The sequence below is a fragment of the Mesoplodon mirus genome (genome assembly GCF_964341445.2).
Source record: "Mesoplodon mirus genome assembly, chromosome: 2".
Lineage (NCBI taxonomy): Eukaryota > Metazoa > Chordata > Mammalia > Artiodactyla > Ziphiidae > Mesoplodon > Mesoplodon mirus.
Genome location: NC_138977.1, coordinates 39,008,479 through 39,035,528, shown reverse-complemented (window position 1 = coordinate 39,035,528; position 27,050 = coordinate 39,008,479). Strand labels below are relative to the sequence as shown.

The 27,050-nt window shown below is 38.1% G+C and overlaps 1 protein-coding gene across 5 annotated transcripts in view; it reads left to right on the top strand.

Moving 5' to 3' along the window:
* GPAT3 (glycerol-3-phosphate acyltransferase 3) overlaps nucleotides 1-26,749 on the top strand; it is a 65,264-nt gene extending 38,515 nt beyond the window's left edge. For all 5 annotated transcript variants that reach the window (XM_082606053.1, XM_082606050.1, XM_082606051.1 and 2 more), the window contains 10 exons: nucleotides 7,186-7,456; nucleotides 10,469-10,543; nucleotides 11,075-11,164; nucleotides 13,706-13,799; nucleotides 18,222-18,337; nucleotides 19,194-19,249; nucleotides 19,797-19,882; nucleotides 20,760-20,888; nucleotides 21,388-21,467; nucleotides 25,499-26,749. In XM_082606053.1, coding sequence (XP_082462179.1) covers nucleotides 7,186-7,456; nucleotides 10,469-10,543; nucleotides 11,075-11,164; nucleotides 13,706-13,799; nucleotides 18,222-18,337; nucleotides 19,194-19,249; nucleotides 19,797-19,882; nucleotides 20,760-20,888; nucleotides 21,388-21,467; nucleotides 25,499-25,610 — 1,109 coding nt within the window. In that variant the 3' untranslated portion in view covers nucleotides 25,611-26,749. The remainder of the gene's footprint in view (nucleotides 1-7,185; nucleotides 7,457-10,468; nucleotides 10,544-11,074; nucleotides 11,165-13,705; nucleotides 13,800-18,221; nucleotides 18,338-19,193; nucleotides 19,250-19,796; nucleotides 19,883-20,759; nucleotides 20,889-21,387; nucleotides 21,468-25,498) is intronic.
* The last annotated feature ends 301 nt before the right edge of the window (nucleotides 26,750-27,050 follow it).

Sequence of the window (27,050 nt, the reverse complement as noted above, 5' to 3'; positions counted from 1 at the left end):
TCGAACCCATGTCCCCTGCATTAGCAGGAGGACTGTCAACCACTGCGCCACCAGGGAAGCCCGCATACAATTAATCTTTACAGCTACTTTACCCTGGTCTCTTTAATCAGGCCAATGACATTTATGGATCAGGAAGGATATTGGGGCATGGGAGGGAAGAATGTAGGCCTGGCTTTCTTGCCAAGAACCGGAGACCCTCAGAGGAGATTCTCATAGCAGAAAAAGGACCTTGCCACCACTAGTTGGAGCTGGGACAGGTAAACTCCTTCCTGCCCAATTGCTTAATAATTGGGTAGGGTGATATAGAGTAAACTTTTTTTTTTTTTAAGGGACGTATTTATTTAATACTATTTAGTATTTATTTAATCCTATAATACGTAAATCATGGAAATAGGGGATTAACAGATATTGTCTCCTTCAATTCTTTTTTTTTTTTAAATTGTGGTAGAAACACTTCACATAAGATCTACCCTCTCAACAAAATTTTAAGTGGACGATACAGTATTGTTAACTGTAGGCCATACTGTACAGCAGATCTCAAGTACAATTTTTACAAAATTGAAGCATAATATACATAGACAAGAATGTAAAATTATAAATGTACAACTTGATGGATTTCCCAAAGTAAATGTACTCATGGACCTCTCATCTAGATCAAGAAATAGAACATTAACAGTGTCCCAGAAAGTGCCCCTAACGCCCCCTCTAAGTCACTACAAGATGAGGAAGTTTTTTGTTTTGTTTTTGTTGATTCCAAGCCAGATTTAATTTTTAAATTTCCTGTGGAAACAGTGCTAAAGGAGATTTCTATTTCATGGTACTGCTACTATATGATCACGTATATTTTGGGTTAATTAGGCTTATGATTGGATAGGACTCTAGCTCAAACAGATTAATTCAAAGTTTCCATGAGAGAGTGTGTTTTAAACTCTGAGCTTCTGACTTTTGGAATATGGCCTATTGGTAGGTTAAGGGTCAACTTCTATACATAAGCCTGCTGTATCCACCTTTGGTCTGTGGTGGACCCTGATTTTCTGTAATTGCTGACCTAGAAAGCATACTTTACAGCTGGAAGATGGAAAAACTAGCGTGATTTATAAATGGGCAGTTATTCCAAGAGTTCACTCAGCTAATTTAGAGTTAATTATATTTGAGATGGTTTTAACTTCAGCCTCCATTTCTTTTAACAGGCCTTTCATAGCTGGTATTATTTATGTACCAGTGACTTGCTCAAGGCAGGTGGCCTAGGCAGCTTGTGCAATTCATCTCTTGCATTAGATATAATTGTTCTAATTTTATTTTCATCCAAGCATGAACCTTGTCGTGTTGGCCAAAGCACTGGTGTAAGGACAAAGTTCAAATGTTTATGGCTTTCCCTTTTTGCGGTTAACTTGCGAAACAAAAGGAAATATTTTCTAGAATCAGGGTTTTACCAATTTAAGAACTGTGGGTTGCTCTGAAGGATCAGGATTAATTTATTAATAATAACGAGGTTTCCTTAATGACAATAAAACCAGTATAGAAACTGTCCATGCTAGTTAAATCTGATATGTATTTATGTCTATATTTTGAAGACTTTTGGTCTACTTATGAACATTTTTTGGTGTCAAAAGAAATATTTCCTTTTTCTAAGGTGTATTTTGATGCCTGATACATAGTGAGTATCCCCTATACGTGGAGTGAATTGGATATTTTTTCCTGTTAGAAGTTCATACTTAGGGTGAATTCAGTCAGTATTTCTGACCCTCCAGTAGTCAATATTCAGGAAGGAAGTAACATTATAAATTCAGTAGTGCTTCTTTTGACATCTAATTTTATAATACCTAATTTCAGATTTTGTGTGCCTTATTAAAGAGCTCTTAAGCTAGTACCTGCTCTCTTACAATATAGAGCTTCATCTTGGGAACAATTGTCAGTTCCATGTAACTTTTTTTTTTTTTCTTGGTTATAGCACATGTGTAGCCACCACCTAATTTAATAAATAAAACTTTACAAAGCAAATTCTCCTGTTTATCCCTCCCTGATTCCATTGCCCTGCCAAACCTGAAACTACTACTCTGATTTTGATGTTTATTATTTTTATGCATATTTTCATACTTCCCCTATACATGTATGTATTCTTAAACAATACATAGTATTTATTGTTTTGCATTATTCAAACTCTATAAAAAATATCACCTTTCACATATTACTCTGAATTGTGTGTTCCTTCTGATATATATATATATTTTTTTCTTTTTTTTCTTTTTGCGGTATGCGGGCCTCTCACTGTTGTGGCCTCTCCCGTTGCGGAGCACAGGCTCCGGATGCGCAGGCCCAGCGGCCATGGCTCACGGGCCCAGCCGCTCCGCGGCATATGGGATCCTCCCAGACCGGGGCACGAACCCATATCCCCTGCATCGGCAGGCGGACTCTCAACCACTGCGCCACCAGGGAGGCCCATGAATTGTGTGTTCCTTCTGATATTTACGAATTATCTAATTTGGTAAATTTTAGTTAATTTCTTTTAACTGCTGTGTAGTATATACTTCATATATCCATTTTAAAAAATATGAGCTGCCATTTATTTATGTATAATTGACGTATAACATTATATTAGTTTCAGGTATACAACATAATGATTTGATATTTGTATATATATTTTTAAAATTAAATTAAATTAAAGTTTTCTTGGCCACGCCATGTGGGTGGCATGTGGGATCTTAGTTCCCCGACCAGGGATCAAACCCGTGCTCCCTGCAGTGGAAGCACAGAGTCTTAACCACTGGACCTCCAGGGAAGTCCCGATATTTGTATATATTACTGTATATCCACCTATTGAATGAACCTTTGTATTGATTCCACTATTTTGCTATTATAAACAATGTGGCAAGATGTTCTTATATATGCCTGTTTGTGCACAATCTTATAAGAAACTCTCTAGAATGTAAGGAAAAAGCTCTTCTTTAAAGTGGAATACCAAATAATAAATGTGGAAGGAATGAAGGAGAGAGAAAATACTGTTTTAAAAGACACATAGTACCAATTTATTTGGGGTGAAAGTGTGAGGAGCAGGATATTTCCATAGTTTCAAAGCATCTCCCTTTTATAGATACTTATAGGTAATAATTATCTACTTATTAATCAAAAAGAGAAAAATAGTAACTTCACAGTACAGGAACCCTGTAAGCACTGACTACCTTAAACCAAGTGGTCAGAATTAAACATCACAAATCCTGGGACAAACTGACATCAGTGCCTCCCCATGTGATGCACTGAGAAGGATACAGCATCATTTACATAGTATTCCTGCCCAAAGTGTACAACCTGCATCTAAGCATGAAGAGACATCACATTAACCCAGATTGAGACATTCTACAAAATAAATGGCGTGTGCTCTTCAGAAATGTCAGTATCTTGAAACACAGAGAAAGGCTGAGGAAACTTTTCATATAATAGGAGACTACAGAGACGACATGTAAAGGTATTGTACAATCCTGGGTTGAATCCTGGACCAGGAAAAAAAGGCTATGAAAGATATTGGTACCATTGTCAGAATTTGAATAAGGTCTGTAGATACTAGTGTTGCAGTAATGTCAGCTTTCCTCATTTTGATAACTGTACAGTGGTTATGGGAGTTCCCTGGTGGTCCAGCAGTTAGGACTTGGTGCTTTCACTGCTGTGGCCCTGGTTCAATCTCTGGTTGGGGAATCAAGATCCCGCAAGCCCCGCGGCAAGGCCAAAAAAAAAAAAAAAAAAGTACTGTGGTTAAATAAGTGAAGCTCCATGTCCTAAGTAAATCTATGCTGAAATATTTGGGGGTAAGGGGCATAATGTCTGCAATTTATTCTCAAGTGGTTCAGAAAATATTATTGTTTTATACATACAGAGATATGACAGTAAAGCAAATGTGACAAAACGTTGGCGGTTCGTGGATCTGGGTAAAGTGAACCATCACTGCAGTTTTTCTGTATATTTGCAATTATTAAATGCAGATCTTCCTGTGGTGTACCTGGAAGTAGAGTTGCTGGGTCTTGGGCTGTGAATATCTTTAAATTTACTAGACAGTGCCAAATTGTTTTCTAGTGTGGTTGTGCTAATTACATTCCATTGTCCCAGGTCTTTACCAACACTTGATAGTATTCAATTAAAAATTTCTATCGGTCTTCATGGGTATGAAATAGTATCTCATTGTGGTTTTTGCATTTCTCTGATTATAGGGAAGCTGAACATCGTTTTAAATGTTTATTTAAAAGTAAGTAAGTCATTAAGGCTTACTCTTTTTATGAATTCCTTGCCATATACTTAAGCTTTTTTTTTTTTTTTTTTTTTTTTTTTTTGCGGTACGCGGGCCTCTCATTGTTGTGGCCTCTCCCATTGCGGAGCACAGGCTCCGGACGTGCAGGCTCAGCAGCCATGGCTCACGGAGCCAGCCGCTCCGTGGCATGTGGGATCTTCCCGGACCGGGGCACGAACCCGTGTCCCCTGCATCGGCAGGCGGACTCTCAACCACTGCACCACCAGGGAAGCGCAACTTAAGCATTTTTTTAACTGAGTTCTTTGACATTTTCTTATTAATTTTTTGTATGTTAATATATTCTGGAAATGAATCCTTTGTCAGTTAGATGCGTTGCAGTTACCCACATACTTTCGAAAGAGGCTTAAGGAAAGTATAAAATTGAGTTATATTTTTTTTGAGTTACACACAATAAAGTAGGTTAGAGGGCAGAGAAAACATTGCACATCAAATGTGTAGTGGCTGAGGGATAGGCTTCTGTTTACAGATCTCTTCTGTCCTGGCTCAGTTAAATAATATGAGGCAACTTGAACTTGTATTTTTATCTCTGGTCCTTCTGAAAAAGGTTACTTTTTAGAAGGGCAGTCTCCTGTCTCCAGTGTATTTCATTCAGCGATTTCCCAAGTAACTGTTCATCTCTTCCCTTCTAGACTTAATAAAAAATGTCTATACATTGCTAAATAATGAAACTCTTGCACTGCTAAATATTGGCCAGTGCTCGGATTGAGTAACCTGCCCTCAGTGGTACTGCAGTACCTACAGAGCAAGAGGGTAATTCAGTAGCAAAACTATTTGGTTCATTTTCTAATACTGATTAAACTCTTTGCAGAGATGAGGAAAGATTAAACCACTTGGAGTACGCTACTGAAAAAGAGAATCTAATGATCATTCAAGAACTTACTTTAGTGCTCTCATTCTTAAGGTGGTTAGGTATTAGCTTTGCATGTGGGCAAAACCAAACAAAACCCACCAAAACCCTCAAAAGTAAAATCAGAAAACTTTAGCCTTTGTAAGGACTTTCCCAGCCCACTGCCCCCCATTTTATAAAGGAGGACACCAAGTGAGGTGACTTATTGGTTACCCCTGGTCATAGAGCAAGCTGGTGGTTGACCTAACAGAACTTGACTTTGGATTCCAGATCCTCTTCACTTTCTACTCCAGTGCATTACTGCCATTCCTTCAAAAAATGGGTATATTACAGCTCCTTCTACAGATGCACATCCAAGTTCTCCAGAGGGTAGATAACATAGCTGTCTCCACTTTCCTCATTGATTTCCTAGTAAACTGAAAAATGAGAAAATCAAAGGGGATCTTCTTTCAGGGAACTTAACGTCTTAAGTCTTGACTTTTCTAATTAATGTATGTAAGAAGTAAGTTCATTTGTGATACGCCCCATAGGGACAAATGGATAGCCATGTCACTGTGTATATAGCTACTTTTTATTTTGAAGATCTTCTCATCTATTATTTTTATTCAGTGGGTAGAACTGGGTGGCAGTAGTCATTTTTCAATCTATCAAACTTATGCTATTTTTAAAAATCTTTGAATTATTTTCTTTATGGAAAATACAATAACAGTATAAAGAGGAAAACCTAGTCCTATTGCCCAGAGATAACCACTTAATGTTTCCTTCTGGACATTTTTACTATATATATATTTCATAGAGTTAAGAGTAAACCATAGTTTTAGATCCTGACTTTTTTTCACTTAACATTATAGTTTTTATTAATGGATATACTATATCTCATTGTCTGGATCTATTTTTTTAAATTAATTAATTAATTAATTTTTGGCTGCATTGGGTCTTCGTTGCTGCGTGCGGGCTTTCTCTAGTTGCGGTGAGCTAGGGCTTCTCAGTGCGTTGGTTTCTCTTGTTGTGGAGCACGATCTCTAGGCGTGCGGGCTTCAGTAGTTGTGGCTCGCGGGCTCTAGAGCACAGGCTCAGTAGTTGTGGTGCTCGGGCTTAGTTGCTCCACGGCATGGGGGATCTTCCCGGACCAGGGCTCGAACCCATGTTCCCTGCATTGGCAGGTGGATTCTTAATGACTGTGCCACCAGGGAAATCCCTGTCTGGATCTATTATAATGAAAATGCTACAGTGAACACTCTTGCCTGCGTTTCTGATTATTTTCTTATGACAGATTCCTAGAATTGGAATTATTGACTCATCAGCAAAACTATTTTTAGTTTCTTCATGCCAAACAGATTTTGACAAAATTGCTCCTAGTTCCACACTTGTACAAATTGAGTATGAGAGTACCTGTGTTATTTCTGTTTTGAACTTTATCATTAAACAAACATGTTGCTGATTTGATCACGCAAATAGGCCACTCTTTGTCTGATTCACGTTTCTTTGATTACTAGTAAAAAGGCTTTGAAATATTTATTAACTATTTATCTTTTTTCTACGAATTCAGTTCATGAACTTTGCTTACTTTTTTGCAGGAGCCTATGTTTTTCTTATTAAATAATTTTTACATATTATAAACATCAAACTTTTGTTATTTGTGGTAAATATCTTTTGCCATTTTGCTTGCTTTCTGGCTTTATAGTTTTTATCTGGGGAAAGCATAAATCTTTGTTTCTACACAGTCTAGATTTATACTTGGGGAGAGTTTGTTTCTCTGAGTTCTTTTGCTAATGATTCATAGGGAGAAGATGCAAGCAAAAGGGTTATTGAGGACCAAATTCCTTTGTAATGAATTGAAATCATTGGGTAGAAGCCATTTCATGCAGACTCAGGGATTTTTACCTCTTTTCCCACTTCAGTTGCTTGTCTTTTATTTCTGAAATCTGCTTCATGTTACCCATTAGATTTATTTATTTGTCTTCTGCACAGTTAAAGTAGCCTCTTTGATCAGTTGTTCTGTCCTATGGCATTTTCTTATGTCCTGATGCTTTCTTTTAAGGTATTATCCAAAGAGATGAGTCACCCATGGAAAAAGGGCTGTCTGGTCTGCGAGGAAGGGACTTTGAGCTGTCTGACGTGTTTTATTTCTCCAAGAAGGGATTGGAAGCCATTGTGGAAGACGAAGTGACCCAGAGGTTCTCCTCAGAGGAGCTAGTGTCATGGAACCTCCTCACAAGGACCAATGTAAATTTCCAGTACATCAGTCCGAAGCTCACCATGGTGTGGGTGCTGGGCGTCATAGTGCGCTACTGTGTCCTACTACCTCTGAGGTACGTCTCCTTCTCAGTAAGTTGATGGTACAATTGGTTCAGCTTTCTTTTTAAATCATGTATGTAATGGCCACATGAGAATATTAATGATACTAACCCACCCCTTCCCATTTAGAGAACACCACTAAACGTGACCTCCACAAAAACATATTATTTATTCTCTCACATTTTTCCCAAGTGGAAGTGTGTATTCAGAATCCAGTATATATTAACTGCATCCATGTTGCTCTTTCAGTCATGGAAAATTTGAGGATGGATAGAAAAGGGAAGTTAGAAAAAAGAAGAGAGAGTAGTTACAGTTTCACATTCACCAGAGTGTCATCCATACTGTGACTGCCTCTCTTTGCTGGTCTGTAGCCATTTATAGCTGCACAGGAGAAAAAAATTCCTCAGAGTGGTTACCACAGGGGAGAGAGATATTTGGAAGGGTGAATTTGTTCCACCTAGTTCCATTTTGATTACTCACATTTCTTATTAAAAGTTCACCAGTTGGGCCCCATTTTGGTTCTGAGCTTGCGTGCTGCCTCATGAGGAAGTAGCCTCAAAGCCCAGTTTACTGGAGCCACAATGTGGATCGTGGGTTGAAGGGGTGACACTGGGCAGTGGTCTGTTTAGCGTGGTGATGGCAGGTAGTAGCACGGGTGCCAGGCATGATATTGCTGTTGATTGTCTTGCTTCATTTCCCTGGATATGGCCTTGGTGTGCTCTCAATACAGCTTTCCAGGCAGTTGCTTCCAGCCGACTAAAATTGGCACATGAGTTGAAACCTCTTTACCATCCCTAGGGTGGCCTATCCTTGCCTCATTCAGATTTATTATGCGGGGAGAGATTGCTTAAGTGTAGGCAAAGGCACATTTCTAAGAAGCTCTTTCTCTTTTCTTGTGCTCATGTTGCCACTGTGTAGATGTTGGGGTATGTCTTTGGGGAATCATTTCAGCTGTGATAACAAAGTGAAATTAGGACACACTTGCTTGAACATTAAGCCAGTGTTCCCAAAGTGGGGTTCATGCACTCTGGGGATGCACAAGATTAACCATTGTTGTGTTTGGGAAATGTTTCAGCTTTTATTTATTAGAAGTTTCTAGTCTATTTATAATTAGTGCTTCCATTGATTTTATTTTTATTCTTATAAAGAAATGAAATTTCAGTAAAGTTGAATATATAGATGAGCTCTTACATCTTTACTTGGTCCATAGGTCAGGCACCGTATCCAAGGCAACCTGAAGAAAGAGTGAGGATTTTACAGCCCAGAGTACTTGAGATGCCCTTCTATGTTGGTTAGCTTTCACTTGCTGGGAGTACCCACCAAATAGTGATATGATTCTATTATCTAGTTTAGATTAATGCTCATAAAATAGATACGTGACATAAAAGATTCTTGCAAAGAAACCACAGATTTAGGATAATCTAGTAATATAAGCACCCAAGAACAAGAAGAAAATGGCAGAATTGAGGATCCTACTCTTAGTACATACTCTTCCTGGGAAAGAATTGCTTTGTAAATGCTTTTTAAAAGAAGCAGTTGCTACAAAGTGAGCATTTAAAAAACAGATTGTGCTAAAATTGTGTTGATGGTTGAATAACTCTGTGAATGTGGCAAAATCTATTGAATTGCCACATTAAGTGGTGAATTGTATGACGTGTGAATTGTATCTCAGTAAAATTCTTAAGCAACACAGATTGTGGCAGAAAACTTGTGTCATCTGTGAGAACTCTCATGTTGGCTCACTGAGACTGGAAAACAGAATTTTCTGTTAATTTAGCAAATAAAAATATTCAATAGTTTTGAACCCAGTTGTTAAACATGTTAAAATATATAACCTCTTCTGAGTTAATGTGTAGGAACAAGTGATTCTCATTAGGACAAGATGGCACAACATTATTTTAAAACTTTTGTGTAATCGATGGATGAGATTAAGCAGTCATTTAGTTATTGCATTAGTGACTGACATGAAAATATGGCATCCAAAGAAAAACTGAATCGAACCTTCAAATCGCTGTGTCAAAAGGTGTTAAACCAAGACTTTAACCAGGTTTAACAACTTAACAAGGTCTTTATAAGGAAACCCCGTTTATTTTGAAAGGTATAAAATCTCAGCTTTTTCTTTTTGAGTAATTCTGTTTACATTTCTAAAAATGACTCTTTCCTTTTTGAAAGTAAAAAGCACTTTTCAAAAATGAGAAAGTGTCTGTGGAAATGAGAGGTGTTGTCTGTCACCTTGTTTACTAACTTCTGAGCTATCTAGAACCACACAAGGGAACCACACTTAGATTTGCATGGAAGGATTCCTACATGGTGATATAACTTGGTGCTCTTATTATGAAAGAGCCTTTAAGTAAAACTTTCTCGTCATTTGCTATAAATTTTAAATTTCTTTGGGAAAAATTTGAATTGTGCCCTTTTTCCCCCATCATTAAAAAGCATAGAAAAACAAGTTATTTTCAGACCCTTGCAAGGTATTTTCCTTTTACAACCTCACCATGCCACACCAAAGTATCTCGAACAAAGTAAGTTAACTACTTTCAACCTGAAATGACTCCTTTATACAGCATAAAACTCTTTTCTTATGTAGGAAGTTAATATGTGTATATTTTAAAAAATTTTTAAAAATACTTCAGAAAAGCAGAAGGACAAGTCTTTTATTCTCTTCACTAGCCCGCTTAACCCTTTGATGATTGCATAGATTGAACGTGGCAGTTTTGTGAACAAATTTCCAGGCCTGCTATATGCATCTATAGACTGGTTATGTGCTTGCTGTTATTTTGAAAATGGTATCATACTCTACACATTATTTTGAAGTTTGCCCTTTTTTTTCTCAAAATGTACAAAGAACCATTCTTCCATGTCAGAATCTATAGATTTGCCCAATTCTTTGAATGGCTGCATCATATTGCGTAGTGTAGATGCCCCTCAAGTTATTTACAGTTTAATTTTTTATGAACTTTATATTCCTTCCCTTTTCCCCCTGCTGTTCAACTAGGTTTTGCATTACTGTTTCTTTTCCTTTTCAGGGTTACCTTGGCTTTCATTGGAATCAGTTTTTTGGTTATAGGAACTACCCTGGTTGGACAGCTTCCAGAAAGCAGGTGAAATGTTTCCCTCCTTCCAGCCATTAATAGGTTTGTCTGTTTTCTTAGCTGTGTCCACAAAGAGAATATCTGTGTGATTCCTATGTACTGCGTCAAATTTATGGCCTCAGCACGCGTATTAAAATGCCGCTCGCTTCATCTTCATAGTCTTTATTTGATTTCCCATGATGCTTACATTTAAATTGACAGAAGTTGCTTTTCAAAAGGGGAAATGAAGAGCAGGAAGCAAATGGACTGAGGGACTCAAGGAAAGCAAGAGATTCTTGTAGTATTGTCAAGCTCATGAGGCTGAGACCAAAGAAGCTTCAGTTTATCTTGGGCAAGAATTTTATCATGCTAGTCCTTGGTCAGGATTTATCATTGGTCAGGGTGGAAGCTATTTTCCATTAGAGGTTTATCCTAAATACCTCAGCGAGACAGTGAGAATTGAACTGTATGCTGCTGTCAAGGAGCACATTGAAGCTTTTATTGTGTTGTTTCTTAGGAGTGCCCAGAGCTGCACAATAAAATGTTTTCTCTTTACTTCAGCCTCAAAAACCGGCTGAGTGAACTGGTCCATCTGACTTGCTGCAGGATCTGTGTTCGTGCCCTCTCTGGTACCATTCATTATCATAACAAGTGAGTGTTTGCTGGCTTCCTGCCAGCCTTTCTCTAGGTAAATCAGCATGTGATTGACAGTAGTGGGTGGGAGGAAGCAGGTGAAATAAGAGTATTTCCAGTGTGTTCATCCCTACTGCTTAGAGCGTCACAGACATCACAGTGCACAAAAACACTTTTCAAGGTTGTGAAGAACCTAGGGCCAGGACAGGAATAAAGACGCAGACGTAGAGAATGGACTTGAGGACATTCTGGGACGAAGTGAGAGAGTGGCATGGACATATATACACTACCAAATGTAAAATAGATAGCTAGTGGGAAGTAGCCGCATAGCACAGGGAGATCAGCTCGGGGCTTTGTGACCACTTAGAGGGGTGGGATAGGGTGGGTGGGAGGGAGATGCAAGAGGGAGGAGATATGGGGATATATGTATATGTATAGCTGATTCGCTTTGTTTTAGAGCAGAAACTAACACACCATTGTAAAACAATTATACTCCAATAAAGATGTTTAAAAAACAAACAAAAAACCCCCCTACTTTTCAACAGCAATCCATTTGCATAGGGAACATAATAATAAACATGTAATGACCTTAATAAATAGGTATTTATGGTGTGCAGGCCAGGCCCATACTTCTCATAGGTCATCCCTTTGAGAAGGCACTGTGTTATCCTGTTTTACAGGGTGAAGAAATGGAAGCTCTGGGTTTGGTTGTCTAGGGTCACGTGGCTAGTAAATGGGAGAGTCAGGTTTTAACCTGGATCCATGTAAAAATTTTTAAATGGTGAAGGTGACAGGCCTGCAGAATGGTGGAAAGAGGACTAGACTTGGGAATCCTGAGTCTGGTTTCTAGTCTCAGCTCTGCCACTTCTAAAATCCCACAACTGAGCCTTAAAACAGCACCCAGCATTCTGCTTACCTCACCCCTCATCAGAGAGGAGAAAGGTAGTAAGTGAAGTTATTAGCTACATGGAGGTCATTTTGATTGATTTTGAATTACTTTTCTGGAAACTAAATTTTATTTTTTTATATTTAGTATCATCATTTTTAAAGTTCTAGGACAAGCGTCTCTTTTTTTACTGACTGGATTTTTTTTTTTAATTTAAAAAATTTTATACAACTTTTAAAGGTTACTTGCCACTTACAGTCATTATAAAACATGGGCTATATTCCCCGTGTTGTGCAGCACATCCTTGAGCCTGTCGTACGCCCAGTAGTTTGCACCTCCCACTCCCCACCCCTGTGATGCCCCTGCCACACACACATTTTTTTTTTTTGCGGTACGCAGGCCTCTCACTGTTGTGGCCTCTCCCGTTGCGGAGCACAGGCTCCGGACGCACAGGCTCAGGGGCCACGGCCCACGGGCCCAGCCGCTCCGCGGCATGTGGGATCTTCCCAGACCGGGGCACGCACCCGTGTCCCCTGAATCGGCAGGCGGACTCTCAACCACTGTGCCACCAGGGAAGCCCAACACACACACTTTTAACCACTCGTTTGCTCTCTATATCTGTGTGACTGGATGTTTGTGTCTTTTTGGTAGAAGGGAAACATTTCATCATTTGGCTTTACCATATGTTACCAACATAAAAGGCCCCTTAAATTTCTAAAATTACAGGATTTGTGATTGGGCTATGAGTTTTGGGGTGAGGATTAGAAGAAAATGTTTTGGTAAAAGTGTGATTAGAGGAAACATCTTCTACAGAAAAGGAGCTTTAATTACATAGAGAGGGATTCACAACTTATTGTAAAATTGCTTTTAATTTTAAGGAAAACATACTAACGTTGTTATGCATTTGGTTCCCTTTCTTCTCTGTATGGGTCCAAAGGAAACCACTTTGCTTCATTAGTGTGAAATACCATTTGAACTTTAGGACAGAGGTTGGCACACTAAACTATGGGCTTGTAGGCGAAATGTGGCTCGCCATCTGATTTTTGTAAATAAAGTTTTATTGGAACACAGCCACACTCATTCATTTATGTATTATCTGTGGCTGCCTTTGTGCCAAAACAGCAGAGTCCAGGAGTTTTGACAGGGATTGGCTGGCTTGCAAAGCCTAAAGTATTTACTCTCTGGCCTGTGATAAGAAGTGTTTGCCAACCTCTGTTTTAAGGGGATAGGAAGGAGGAAACTACAGTGAATTTACTCTGGATCATCCTGAAGCCACTGAAAGTGATACTTATGAAGATTGAAATAATGTGAAAATACTTATGGTAAAATAAGTAAAACTTACATATCACAAAGTTTATTAAAGTTATGGAATCTTTATAATTCAGTCTAATGTTTTAAAATTATTTTTTCATCATAAAAGGACAATATGATCATTACAGAAAAGTGATATAAATGTATGTAAAGGGAAAATCATGGGCCCTTCCTCCTATACTCTTACCCCCCTCCCATCATACTCCCTGGAGACAACCTTTTTAAGATGAGCCCGTATACTTTGAAACTTTATTTTTTTAGTGTACTTTTAAAAACAAAATAGCGTGAATTTCTACATGCTGTTCTGCAAAATAGTGGCCATTTTTTCAAGATTTAGTATTAACCGTTGTTTGTAATTGCAGGCAGTACAGACCCCAGAAGGGAGGCATTTGTGTTGCCAACCATACTTCACCGATAGATGTTTTGATCTTGACAACGGATGGGTGCTATGCTATGGTAAGAACAACGCGTTGATATTTCAAGTAATTGCATGTGTTGTGGATTGTTCAAACTTTTGTTTTATTTTGGCACAAATTAGAAAGTTAGTTTTATATTAGAAAGTGACGGTGTTATACTATGTAAGTATATAATTTATCAATATTAATATATTTACATGAGGAATATATAGTGCAAGAAAAAGAAGGAAAACAGCCATTATATTTAAGGTAGTAAGAAATTAACTTAATGAAATGTAGACATACTTGAGCATGATTGGACTTTATAAAGTTGATTCCGTCTTGCTTGTAAAATCCCTGCAATGTTTAATAAGCGATAAAAAAAGTAAAAAAAAAAAAAAATCCCTGAAATGTTTAATGACACTTTGAGATGCTAAAGTCTTCCTCCTTAGAGCTGTACAAATCCCTTACCAGCCAATTAGTTCTGTCTCCCTTCAGGGAGTCATATGCAATTAAAGAAAAAAACCCTGTCCTTTTAATGAAGATCAAGCAAGGAAGGGAGATATATATACCACATTGCCTTTCTCAGTTCTTGCCTACAGCCGCAAAAGAAGAGAAAAGGAAAAAAACCCATCAACAAACCACAAAGCCCACAGTAAAAATCAGACACCTCAAAAGACCTTTTTGTGGCATTTCTGGCATGTTTTTAATTCAAAGGGTGTTTTCTGTCACCCTGAAGAACTTGTCAAGATTTCCTTCTTCTCTTTTATGTATATGTCAAGTAAAATTTGGAGGATCACTAAAGATGTTCTTTCCTGCTGGTGGTAAATATGCCCTAAGCTGGCGTGTGAATAGAATAATGGGAGAGGAATCCTAGGGAATCTTCTTTTCATATCTCATGGTGGTGGCTTGGACTTCAGAGAGAACAGATAGATTTTATTTCAGGTGTCAGCTCTAGTGATTGTTAGTCATGATCTGATGTGCTTTCCTGGGAAGGCATTTGAAGGGAGCCATTAATTAATTAATTAATTAATTAATTTTGAGGTATAGTTGATGTACAGTATTATATAAGTTTCAGGTGTACAACATAGTGATTCACAATTTTTAAACGTTATACTCCATTTATAGTTATAAAATGTCGGCTATATTCCCTGTGCTGTACAACGTATCTTTGTAGCTTATTTATTTTCTACATAGTAGTTTGTACCTCTGAGTCCCCTCCTCCTATGATTGATACTCATGGTCTGGTGTGCTTTCCTGGGAAGGAAGGCATGTGAAGGGAGCCATTGTTGATTTAAGTGTCTGCTGCAAATAGGCAAGTAGGGAGTGCTGGCATGTATGTTGGTAGCTGACAATCTGTGGCTTATACAGTCATTGAGGGGGGTTTGAAGACCTTTGTAAAAGCTCCTAGCTCACTGCCAGATATTTAATCTAAGATACAAGTTCAGATATATAACTCTTGGGCAACGACATTTTAACACATTATTAAATTTCTCTAAGTTATGGAGCTCTTTCTGAATTTAAGGAAGCTTTAACCACCACTCTGAAAAGACTTAATGGGCATTGGTAGTTCTTAACCTTTTTTAGGTTAGTAATCAGTTAATATTTATGTATCCTTTTTTTAGAAAAACAACAACATACATTTGCATCATACAAACAAAATTTTGTGTATAATTTCAAGATGTTTATGGATACCAGAAAGCCCATCCAGAGACTCCAGAAAGCCTGTCCAGAAACCCTCATGTTAAAAATCCTGGATAGACCCCACCCAGTTCTGGGTGTATATAATAATTCCTTGCATTTATGTGGACAAGCACTTTCACATCCATTGTGTTTGACCTTCCCTGTAATCCAAAGGGGTTAGGGCTGAGATGTTGTAGTTGAGAAAGCAGAGGTTCAAGTGTCTTAACCAACTTGCCTAATCATGATTTTGTGTTTCTGATACAATATGCATTCCCTGTCCTGGTCAACAAAGAGTTGAGTATAACTCATTTGTGACTGAGGGCATCAGAATTTTGTTAGCATTTTCCATGCTTCTTGATCGTATATAACTGCAATTACAAGTGCAGTATACAATTGTATAATTTACAGTATTAGACAAGGCTTAAAAAAGCATAGAACCTGCAAACTTTCTGGTGGGTTGAGTGATAGAAACCAAAAGCCAGTTGGATTTCTTTATTTATTTTTTTAGTTTTAATGTTTTAATTGTAGTTGAGTACAATGTTATGTTAGTTTCAGGCATACAACATAGTGATTCAACACATATACATTATGAATTGATCACCACTATAAGTTTAGTAACCATCTGCCACCATATAAAGTTATTGCAACTTATTGACTATATTCTCTATGCTGTACATTACATACCATTACTTATTTATTTTATAATTGAAAGTTTGTACCTCTTAATCCTCTTCAACTATTTTGTTCCACACCCTCCCCCCCCAACCCCGTCTCCATCCTTTCTAAGCCAAGCAGATTTAAATCAGAGGCAGCAGAGGGCAGAAGTGGGAGGAACTGTACAGCTAACCTCCAGAGGTTGTATTTGCCCTCTTTTGGCTAAATATAAACTATACATCAAGATCTCTTCTTAGTGCCTTTTCAGAGGTTTTTTTTTCTTCCTAAACAAAGCTCTCTACTTTTTTAAAAAAATCTAGAAATATTTTCTAACTTAGAGAGAAATTGTAATAATAAGAATGTTGCATGGAACATCCATATGCCCTTTATCCACATTTACCGGTTGGTAACATTTTGTGCCATTTGCTTTATTATTTACATTCTCATGTGCTGCTTTCTCTCTCTCTATGTAAAAATGTGTGTAAAATATTTCTATTTTTAATATGTTCATATGTCATATTTATGTATAATAGTAATATAATATTGGAAATCTGAGTCTGTAATAATTCATTCAATTCATCAAGTTCTTTCTTAGTTTTCTGCAACCTATATTTGTATCTCCCATTTCTTCACAGTGAATACCCTTTTTCCCAACAATATCAACATGTTTACTCATTTTCTCAATCCTATAATACATCTAAAATTGCATCAGAATTGCTTCACCTGTTTTACTACAAAAAGAAAAATATGTTGTAAAAAGAATTCAGGGTATTTTGCATTTCTTGGTACCCCACCCAAGATGGAGCAGATGTGGTTAAATACTATCTTTGTAAATTCCTTAGATTTTTTTTTCCTCCCCCTTCCTTCAATGTTCTTTTATTCATTTGAAATACAGTTGGGTTCATTTCTTTAAATTTGCTTTCACTTTGCTAATTGCATCCTTGTTGATTTATTTTTTTTAATTTGTGAGACATTAATATGCTTTGAAATGTCAAAACTAGACAAAAAAGTACACTCATAGAAGTCACTCCACCCATGTCCATTCTACCCCATTCCCTCCTATCCTTGTAGGTTTCCAACTACATTGGTTTTGCGTATATTTTCTTTTTGTAGAGGTAAACAAATACATGTGTATACTTCCCCTTCCACCTAGCACAAAAGGTGGCATACTTTATTTGCTCTTTTGCAATTGCTTTTTTCACTTAACGATATCTCCTAGAAATCACTCCTTATCAGTCATAGAGATCAACCTTATTCTTTTCCTAGTTGTATAGTACTCCATTGTGTGCATGTACTATGGTTTATTCATCTAAGTCCTTGTGTTTGGACATTTAGGTATTTTCCAATATGTCTCAATTACAAATAATGCAGTTATAACTTTGTGCATATATATTTCCATTTTGTTGGAGTTATATCTTCAGGGTAAATTCCTAGAACTGGAATTATTGAGTTGAAGGATAAATGTATATGTAGTTTTGATAAATTTGCCAAATTTCCTGCTATGGGTGTTATAATCTCCTCATCCCAAGCAATGTATGAGAGTGCCTGTTTCCCACAGCCTTGGCTCAGAGCGCATTGTCAAACCTTTGAATCTTTATTGATTTGATGGGTCAGAAATCGTATTTCAGTGTAGTTTTTTAAAAAAATATTTATTTATTTATTTGGTAGTGCCAGGTCTTAGTTGCAGCAGGTGGGCTCCTTAGTTGCAGCACTTGGGCTCCTTAGTTGTGGCATGCGAACTCTTGGTTGAGGCATGCGTGTGGGATCTAGTTCCCTGACCAGGGATCGAACCCAGGCCCCCTGCATTGGGAGCGTGAAGTCTTAACCACTGTGCCACCAAGGAAGTCCCTCAGTGTAGTTTTAATTTGTATTTCCCTTATCTTGACTAAGTTGAAAGACCTCTACTTTTTAAAGCTAGAGTAAAGCTAGTATAGCAACATAGCTTAAAATTCAAAGGTGCTACTAAAGAATACTTTGTGCTTATATTTGGCCAGTCATGTCCTTTGAACAGACTATGAACTTCAATCAGTAGAAGAAGGCCAATCTTTTCTCTGAGTGGGGAATAGGAACTTACTGGTACTAAAAAGAAAAAAAGACTTTCTTTGGACAGCTATGCCTTTGCATTTTTTTCTCATGGTCCTTCTAGGTTGGCCAGGTTCATGGTGGATTGATGGGAATTATTCAGAGAGCTATGGTCAAGGCTTGTCCACATGTCTGGTTTGAACGCTCAGAAATGAAGGACCGACACCTGGTTACTAAGAGGTAAGCAGCATCATTACACAGTATCCATTGGGGTAGCATAAAATCTTTCAAGCCTTGGTCTTCCTGCCAAAGAAGGCAGAGCAGTACTAAAGGTTAAAACTAAAACATATGGAGCTCTATTTGTGGTTGACCTTTTCTGGTGAATCACCTGTCTTAGCTAGATTTAAAAATTTTTGAATTCTGTAGTCATAGTGGGATAGATGATGAGATTGGAAGGCCCATACATTTACATTGCCATGACTTAGATATAGTCCAGTCACTGAATTTTTAGTTGAAAATTACTACCTTGAAGGTAAATAGTTGGTAACTGTTGGCTGAATAAATAGATGGTGGATTAAGTGTTTGCTGAATGACCGTTATCACTTAAATCCATGTAGAGACAGACAGAGCTAATGCTATTTATGGAACAGGAGAAGGAACTTCTGGGGCGTGGGGTACAGTTGCTTACCAGAAACCTTTGTTTGGAAACAGCTTTTTACCTGAGGCCTTTAACTGAAGGCACTCTGATCATTGCTGTAAAGATGAAGGTGGGCCATGCTTTTAAAAGTAAAATGGAAAGTACCTGTTGAAATCTCTTTAAGGTTAGAAAACTGTTCCCCATCTTGAGATTACTGAGCAGCAGTATATACTCTGGCAGCTGTAATCTCTCTATCTCAGCTTTACCAGCCTTTACACTTTTTTTAGAAAGGGACCAACTTGAGTTTATTTTCTTTATTTTCTTTACTTGTATCTTATTTCTTTCCTCCTTATTGCTTTACAAGTATATCTGTGTTAGTAGAGAGTAAAGAATACCAAAAAGGATTCCCGCCTCTCTCTTTTTTATGGTATAATTTTGATCCTTTATTTTTCTTCACAGACTAAAAGAACATATTGCTGATAAGAAAAAATTACCCATATTAATCTTTCCTGAAGGTAAGAAGGGACAGTGCTTATTACCAAGCTATAGTTGATAACAAGTACCAAAAGTATATGAGGAATTGGATTGTTCTAGAATTGGCATTCTTAGTTCAGATCTTTGCTGTCCTGTAGGGATGGGACGGCCTCTGAGCTAGTAATTCCCTGCTTTCTTTTGAGATTTGATGGAAGTCCTGGTACCTTTTTGACCTTAGAAGTTGTTTCTGGGTAATGAACTTAGACAGGTATTGTCCATAACTTTTTAAAGTCCTTATTTTAAGATGTGCTGAAAGTGTCACCCGTTGTGAGGAAATTGTATCTTTAGAGTAGCCAATAATTAAGTAAAAGTTCATTATTAAACCTGCTTAGAACTGTCAAATTACTACTACTTAAGCAGGAATTGATTTGTAAAATGATAATAAAATATCTGTAATTTTTTTCTTTTTTAAAAAAAATCTGTAATTTGATATGACTTGAATATTTTAAATTATTTTATATCAAAATGATTCATTTTAAAAATGACTGCTTTAAAAAATATTCACCCTCTACTCCTATTTCCTTATAGGAACTTGCATCAACAATACTTCAGTCATGATGTTTAAAAAGGGAAGCTTTGAAATTGGAGGAACCATATATCCAGTTGCAATTAAGGTAAAACACCCTCACCCCCCCACAAAAGAGGGCAGTGACTTGGTAATGTTATTTTGATATAATTTCAAACTTAAAATTTGCAAGAATAAGGAATACTTGCGGACTCTTTACTCAGATTGACCAATTATTTACAGTTGCCCCATTTGCTTGATCACTTTTTCTCTCTATTGAGATATGTATATAGATATGTGGGGTGGTACTGTGTGCCAGGCCAGTGTCTGAGTACTGAGGAGGCCATGATAAGCAAAACAGGTACTGTTCCTCCTTTCACCCACCTTCCAGTTAAGTGGGGAGACAGATATTTAAGAGTCATGTCAATAACCCTCCTGTATCAGTGCTCTCTGGCTCTAGTCAGGGGAGTTATATGGCCTGGTTTGCTCTTTGGGTTTTTTGTTTGTTTGTTTGTTTTTTAAATTTTTAATGGAGTATAGTTTTTTTAATTGTTCTTTTAATTTTTACTGGAGTATAGTTGATTTACAATGTTGTGTTAGTTTCAGGTGTATAGCAAAGTGAATCAGTTATACAAATACACATATCCACTCTTTTTTAGATTCCTTTCCCATATAGGTCATTACAGAGTATTGAGTAGAGTTCCCAGTGCTATACAGTAGGTCCTTATTAGTTATCTCTTTTATATACAGTAGTGCATATGTGTCAACCCCAATCTTCCAATTTCTCTCTCCCCCTCTTACCCCCTGGTAACCATAAATTTGTTTTCTACATCTGGTTTGCTCTTTGGATCCTTTCTGTCAAGTGAAGTAGCTTCTCTTTTTTGGGGGGTCTGATAGAGATGTTTGGCTTATCATCCATTGACATGGATAAGAGAAACTGCCACTTAATTCCTAACTGGAATACATTTTCTTTTCTCTTTTCTCAGTATAATCCTCAGTTTGGTGATGCATTTTGGAACAGTAGTAAATACAACATGGTGAGCTACCTGCTTCGAGTGATGACCAGCTGGGCAATTGTCTGTGATGTGTGGTACATGCCCCCCATGACCAGAGAGGTATGCCATAGACAACTGGTCTTTGGTGCTTTATCTAGTCAGATAAAGGCAAGAAAACCTTTATCTGAAAACCTGGGTGTCTCCCTTCCTCACATTAGCTACAGTTGGACTTTCTGCTTTCTCAGCATTAGTCATTAAGAGTATATATACCTAGCTGTCTTCAAAATCAAGCTGGTTTTATATTCAGAGACTCTTTTCCATAATAGTTTTTACAATTGCCATTGGTTTCTTGAACCTGCAGATATTGTGGATCTTTGTATCTTGAATAAGGCTAACATAGAGCATAATAAACATATATACACGTGATAAAAATATTAAACAGTACAGCACTGCATTTTCTTAATAGAACAAATGATATTTGCTATGATTCAGAATAGAGCATATTTGAGCTAAAATATGAATCTTATACTTTAAAACAAATCTAAATGATTGTGAGACATTTGAAAGCATTATTTGAAAACTCTGTCTTAAGGAAGTACTTGTGATTGTTTTTTTCCAGGAAGGAGAAGATGCAGTCCAGTTTGCTAACCGGGTTAAATCTGCTATTGCCATACAAGGAGGGTTGACTGAGCTTCCTTGGTAAGAAATTTTTCAGAAGTACTATCACTTTTTTTAAATTAAAAAAACTGAATTTTAATAATGTCATTTATTATGCTTGTTAGCTGGAGGTTTAGCTGACACTGACAGTGGCTTATACAGCATAACGATGGCTTAACTAAGATAGAATTTCATCTCCCAAACGTAAACATAGGCAGCCTAGACTGCTATAACAGCTCATTCTGTATTGGTCTACCATCCTCGGTGTGCTTCTACTTTATGGTCCAAGATGGCTGCTCCACCTCTACCCAGTGAGTACAGCAAAATGACTAGCACGGAAGAACTAAAACAAGAAGGACACATTCATGTCTTTAAGAGCACAGGCTGGACGTTGGACAAGCCACTTCCACTTGTATCTGTTTGAACTGACACCTTGCTGCAAAGGAATCTGGGAAATGTAGTCTTTGTTCTGCATGGCCATGTGTCAGGCTAAAATTTAGGGTTCTTTCGTTGAAGAAGAAAGTGAGAATGGATTTGGAGGAATGGACCCTGGGAGGCAAGGGGCAACTTACAGACTTGTTCATATTTAACACCAGCTATAACTATATTAAAGAAAACTTAAAAACTTGACAGGAAATAAGCAAAATATTTTAGGTATGGATATCTATGGCTTCAGTTTTTTGTTTCTTTGAGCAAGATTGAATGTAGGTGGGAGTATTAGTCTGCTCAGGCTGCCATAACAAGCTACTATAGACTGGGTGGCTTAAACAACAGAAATTTATTTGGTCACAGTTCTGAAGGCTGGAAGTTCTCTGTTGTGTCTTTCTAAAAGAAATAATTAATTAATTAATTAATTTTTGGCTGCGTTAGGTCTTTGTTGCTGCACGCGGGCTTTTCTCTTTAGTTGCAGCGAGCGGGGTCTGCTCTTCGTTGCGGTGGCTTGTCTTGTTGAGGAGCACGGGCTGTAGGCGTGCGGGCTTCAATAGTTGTGGCACATGGGCTCAGTAGTTGTGTCTCATGGGCTCTAGAGTGCAGGCTCAGTAGTTGTGGCACACGGGCTTAGTTGCTCTGCGGAATGTGGGATCCTCCCGGGCCAGGGCTCGAACCTGTGTCCCCTGCATTGGCAGGCAGATTCTTAACCACTGTGCCACCAGGGAAGCTCTGGTGTGTCTTCTTATAAGGGTACTATTCCCATCTTGAGGGCCCAACCCTGATGACCTCATCTAAACCTAATTAGGTCCCAAAGGCCCCATCTCCAAATGCCATATTATTGGGAGTTAGGGCTTCAGTACATGAATATTGGGGGGCACACAAACATTTAGTCTGTATCAGTGAGGGTTATAATAGGAAATTGATTCTTACATACACACAGACATAGGATTTGCAAACTGGCACAAAATAGTCCATACTTCAAGTTCTGTAAGTGTAATAAAGTCCCTGCTGTCTTTTCGGTGTTTTGAAAACACTTGACATGAAAAGTTCATCGGAGGCAATTTTGGCAATATTGTGGGAGCAGGATGTGGCTTACCAAGTCAGGCTGTCAGCCAGGCAACCAAAGCCTTCTGAACCTGCAGGGGAATGCAGGACTATTTAGGGATTAAGCCTCTGGAAGAAGGGCTGGCTACATTCTTATATACCCTTTAATGCAAGGGTGGGGAATGTCTCTAAAATATTTTATCCATTCACATACCTTGAATACAACTAATTTCACCTAGGAAAGCCTGTCTCTGGCATCTGTCATGCTAATGAACAAACTACTAATTTCTACAGTGAAAACCCATTTCTAAAATTCATTATGCTAATTAACAAAGCTTGGGAGGTTGATGGGAGATCAAGATAGCTGAAACCTTATAGTGGCACCTCTGGAGGGTGGCCTTCTGATTACATGCCTAGTTGACCACTCTGGGAGTATGAGTTCTTGATTTAGGGCAACTCACTTTAGGGCCCTAAAGTCAAGACTAGGATTAAGACAGGTTAAGACTAATATTTGTATTACACCCTCTAAACTGGAATATGTGAAACTAAATTGCAGACATCCTACCATCGTGAAATGACAGCTTACCAATGTCCTAGTTTACAGATGTCCTAGTGACCCATGTTCATCTGTGTAATGGGCTTCCTCTTCCTTGTTCATTGTTTTCTAATCTTTATCCCCCTTCCTCTTACCTGACATCCCAGCCCCGCTCCTGCCCTGAAGCCATTATGAAAAGCTTAGAGCTTTGGATCTATAGCCTCAGATACCAAGGAAAGGAAGAAAGCCTTGCGAAACAAAAATAGCCTAAGGGAGTTAGCTCCAGGACAGACTCCCAGTCAGATTGGCTTGAACGAAATGGCACAAATGATCCTCAGAGTTTTAAAATTTCCTTTTATTAGGCCATTTGCAGTTTAATAATAAAAAGTTACTTTTAATTACCTGGCCTCTTCTTTAAAAAGAAAATAGGCTCACTGCCTTTCCAGATGTGTTTGTCATTTGGATATGAATTAACATGTCTAGATTTTTTTTTTCCCCTAGATTAAATGAGAACTTAATTGTGTCTTCTTACAGTGGCTTTTATATATGGCTGCTGCCTTCCTTAAGAACTAAGATCTGCTGTCATTGTAAAGGGGAATTGGGTAAAACTTTAAAGTCTCTAGGGGTGGCAAGTCACAGGTGGGGTGCTCAGAGCAGCGTGAGGTTTACTGGAATGCTTGGGAGGGAGAATTGTGTAAAAGTAATGTCAGGATGCTCAAGGACAAATGTTGCTGACTGTGAATTTTTATCTGTTTTGGCCTGGACCTCAGGAATGGAGGAATGGCCTTTCTTCCGTCTCTCCCTCCCTTCCATAGTTCTTACTATTCAGAATTCATATAAATGCTCTGAATAGTTAGAGGCAGCTCATGTGGATAAAAGAGGCCCTTGTGGACAATTCTGGAGACCTAATGACAATTTATAACCTTATTTCATGGAAATTTCCTACAACTGACCCCCTGGAAGATTTGTGGACCTAAGTCTATTTTTAAGTTGAGGACCTCCTGGTGGGCCGTGTCTTAGTTTTGACTTTAGAGGCCAGGACATGGCAGTTGTCTCAGGCAGCCATCTGTTTGCAGGTCAAGTTCTGTCTTCATGGCATTGAGTTCACTGGCTAACCTATGATCCATTCATCATCATTAGAGAGCACTTGGTAAACATTCATGCTTAGCTGGGTTAAAATTAAACAGGCAGAGTATAAAGTAAGCAAGTTCTTGGTCCACGCTCTCCTAGGAGTTAAAATCTAAAACATGAGATTAGGAGAGAGTGGCCCTGACAGTCCAGTCCCCTTCCAGCTCTTCCAGCTTGTTGTTTCTTTGTGTTGTCTAAAGAAGGAAGTGCACACAGAATACTTGTAACCCAGGCAGATCTGTTTTCTCCACCCTGGAGAGAGTTCAAAGATTCACAGGCTCTGAATTAAGGAATACTGCTTACATAGGCACTATTATTGGTTGAATGCAGTTTATGTTTTTGTTGCTTGTTTTATTTTGAGTCTGTTTTGGAATATGGAAGATTATAAATACGTGAAATATAGTGGTTTGAATCAAAACATGACTTGTTAGACATAGGATTAGATTTGAATAATGATGAACCCATTTCTCTTTAAGGAATTTACCCACACATAACTCAGTTTCCTCACCATTTCTTGTGTGTTTATTTAAAATTTTCCATATGGCTTTCTAGTAAGATATAGGTCGATTTAGATTAAAAATACCTAGTACTTTACTTTCCTTGGGGAAAAAGATAGGTAAACAATCCTAGTTTTAATACAGTATCCAAATATTGAATATAGCAGCCCTAACTTCTAAAAAGAAACTGAGCAGAGAGATTGTTTTATTTTAATCAAACATGAGAGAGATTGTTCCTGCCTTAAAGTAACACAGGTCTGATTGAGTGGCAGAGCAGAGATTGAAATCTGGTTCCTTCTGCTTCCAAATCCAGTGTTTTTTTGCCTAATCGCTGACCAGCTGCTAAATGTCATGGCACCGTGCAGCATGTATTAATAGGTAACCCTTTTAAATCTCTGCTGGGAGTATCTTTTATTTATTTGTCTTTCTTTTCTCAGGGATGGAGGGCTGAAGAGAGCCAAGGTGAAGGACACCTTTAAGGAAGAGCAGCAGAAGAATTACAGCAAGATGATTGTGGGCAATGGATCTCTCAACTTGGAATTAGACTGAATGCCACCCAGGCTTTCCAGAACTAGTCCTTAGAAATGGAATGTGGTGGAGTATTTTTTTGGGGGGGGAGGGCGTGTTGTTTTGTTTTACCGTTTTTGTTTTTTATTGTTAATCTTTTCTACCGAGTGATTGTCTCTACCTCTTGATGCCAGAGGCAGAACCCACGGTGCCCTTTTTGGCTTTTGTTGTGGTTATAGCGTTAGCCTCATGAACTGTAAGGTAGTATACTGAGTTTGAACAGATTCTCTTTTGTAAAATGATTATGTCATTGTAGATTGAAAGAAATATTTGTACAGGAAAACGTGCTTCTAAAACACTTTGGGAACTCGTTGTGTTTGGAACTCGTTGATATGGTAATTCTCAAGAAAATACCCCAAACTTTGTTCACGATTCGCTTTCTCACGCTCTTTCCTCCCACCCTCGTTAATCACTGAAACAGGGATTACATACCAGTTTGAGTTACTATCATGGTTTTGTTCTACTACAAGTTTGAAAAGAAAAATGGAAGACAGTATTTAGGAGAAAGGACAGCTTTGTGGCCACTTGATCTGAAAGTTGAAAGGAAATTAAATATTTTTTACTAGCGTGTTAGAAGAGACATCCTGTTTGGTGAGCTTTACCAAAGGAAAGTGAGTCCACGTGACTATGCGTGCACACTTATCTGCAGGCAACTTGCGTATAAACATGTTAGCCAGCAACTAGTGATAAAGTTTTTAGTTTTCCCGTTTGTTTACTAAAGGTACATACCTAAGGCCTCTCCCATCTACTGATTTGTTTGATCTTGTAACCAAACACATTTCAGATAGGAGGAGCCTTTGACAAAACCACAGATCACACTGAGTGTCTTCAGCAGGGGTAGGAGTGAGTGAAGTGTGTGGCACTGTCCTTCCCCCTCCACCCCTTTGTCCTTTATTTCAGAACTTTCCCAGTTCCTTAAACAGGAAAATAAGTGGTAAAATTACCTTTTGGAAACTGAGCCTTAAATTTTTTAAAGGGGAAAGTAAGTGTTTCCCGACTCCGCAGAATAAGCAATGTTGATGGCAATATAGTGCAATCAGAGTGTTATTCCTCTTCTGGTAGCCATGTACAAAATGTGACACTGTCTTACGGTGAATATAAATAAATTCTATATTTCCAAACGTCTGTTGCATTATTTTCCCTGCACCTCTACCCTCTTAACCTCTTCTGATTTTGAGTAAGTTAAATTCTTTTTCATTACAAACAAGGATTGTTTGTTTTTCATTTCAATGACAGAGATTTTCTGGGACTGGAACATCTGGGAAATGAGAAACATGAACCTCTGGTTTTGGTGTGTTTTTTCTTTTTTCTTTTTAGCCTAGTTGTCTGGACTCTGACCCTTGGATTCCGTTCTTTTGCAGGTGAACTCAGGCAACTCTCTCTTAACTGACTTTAGGTAGGCCTGCCCCAATGCTATCAGTG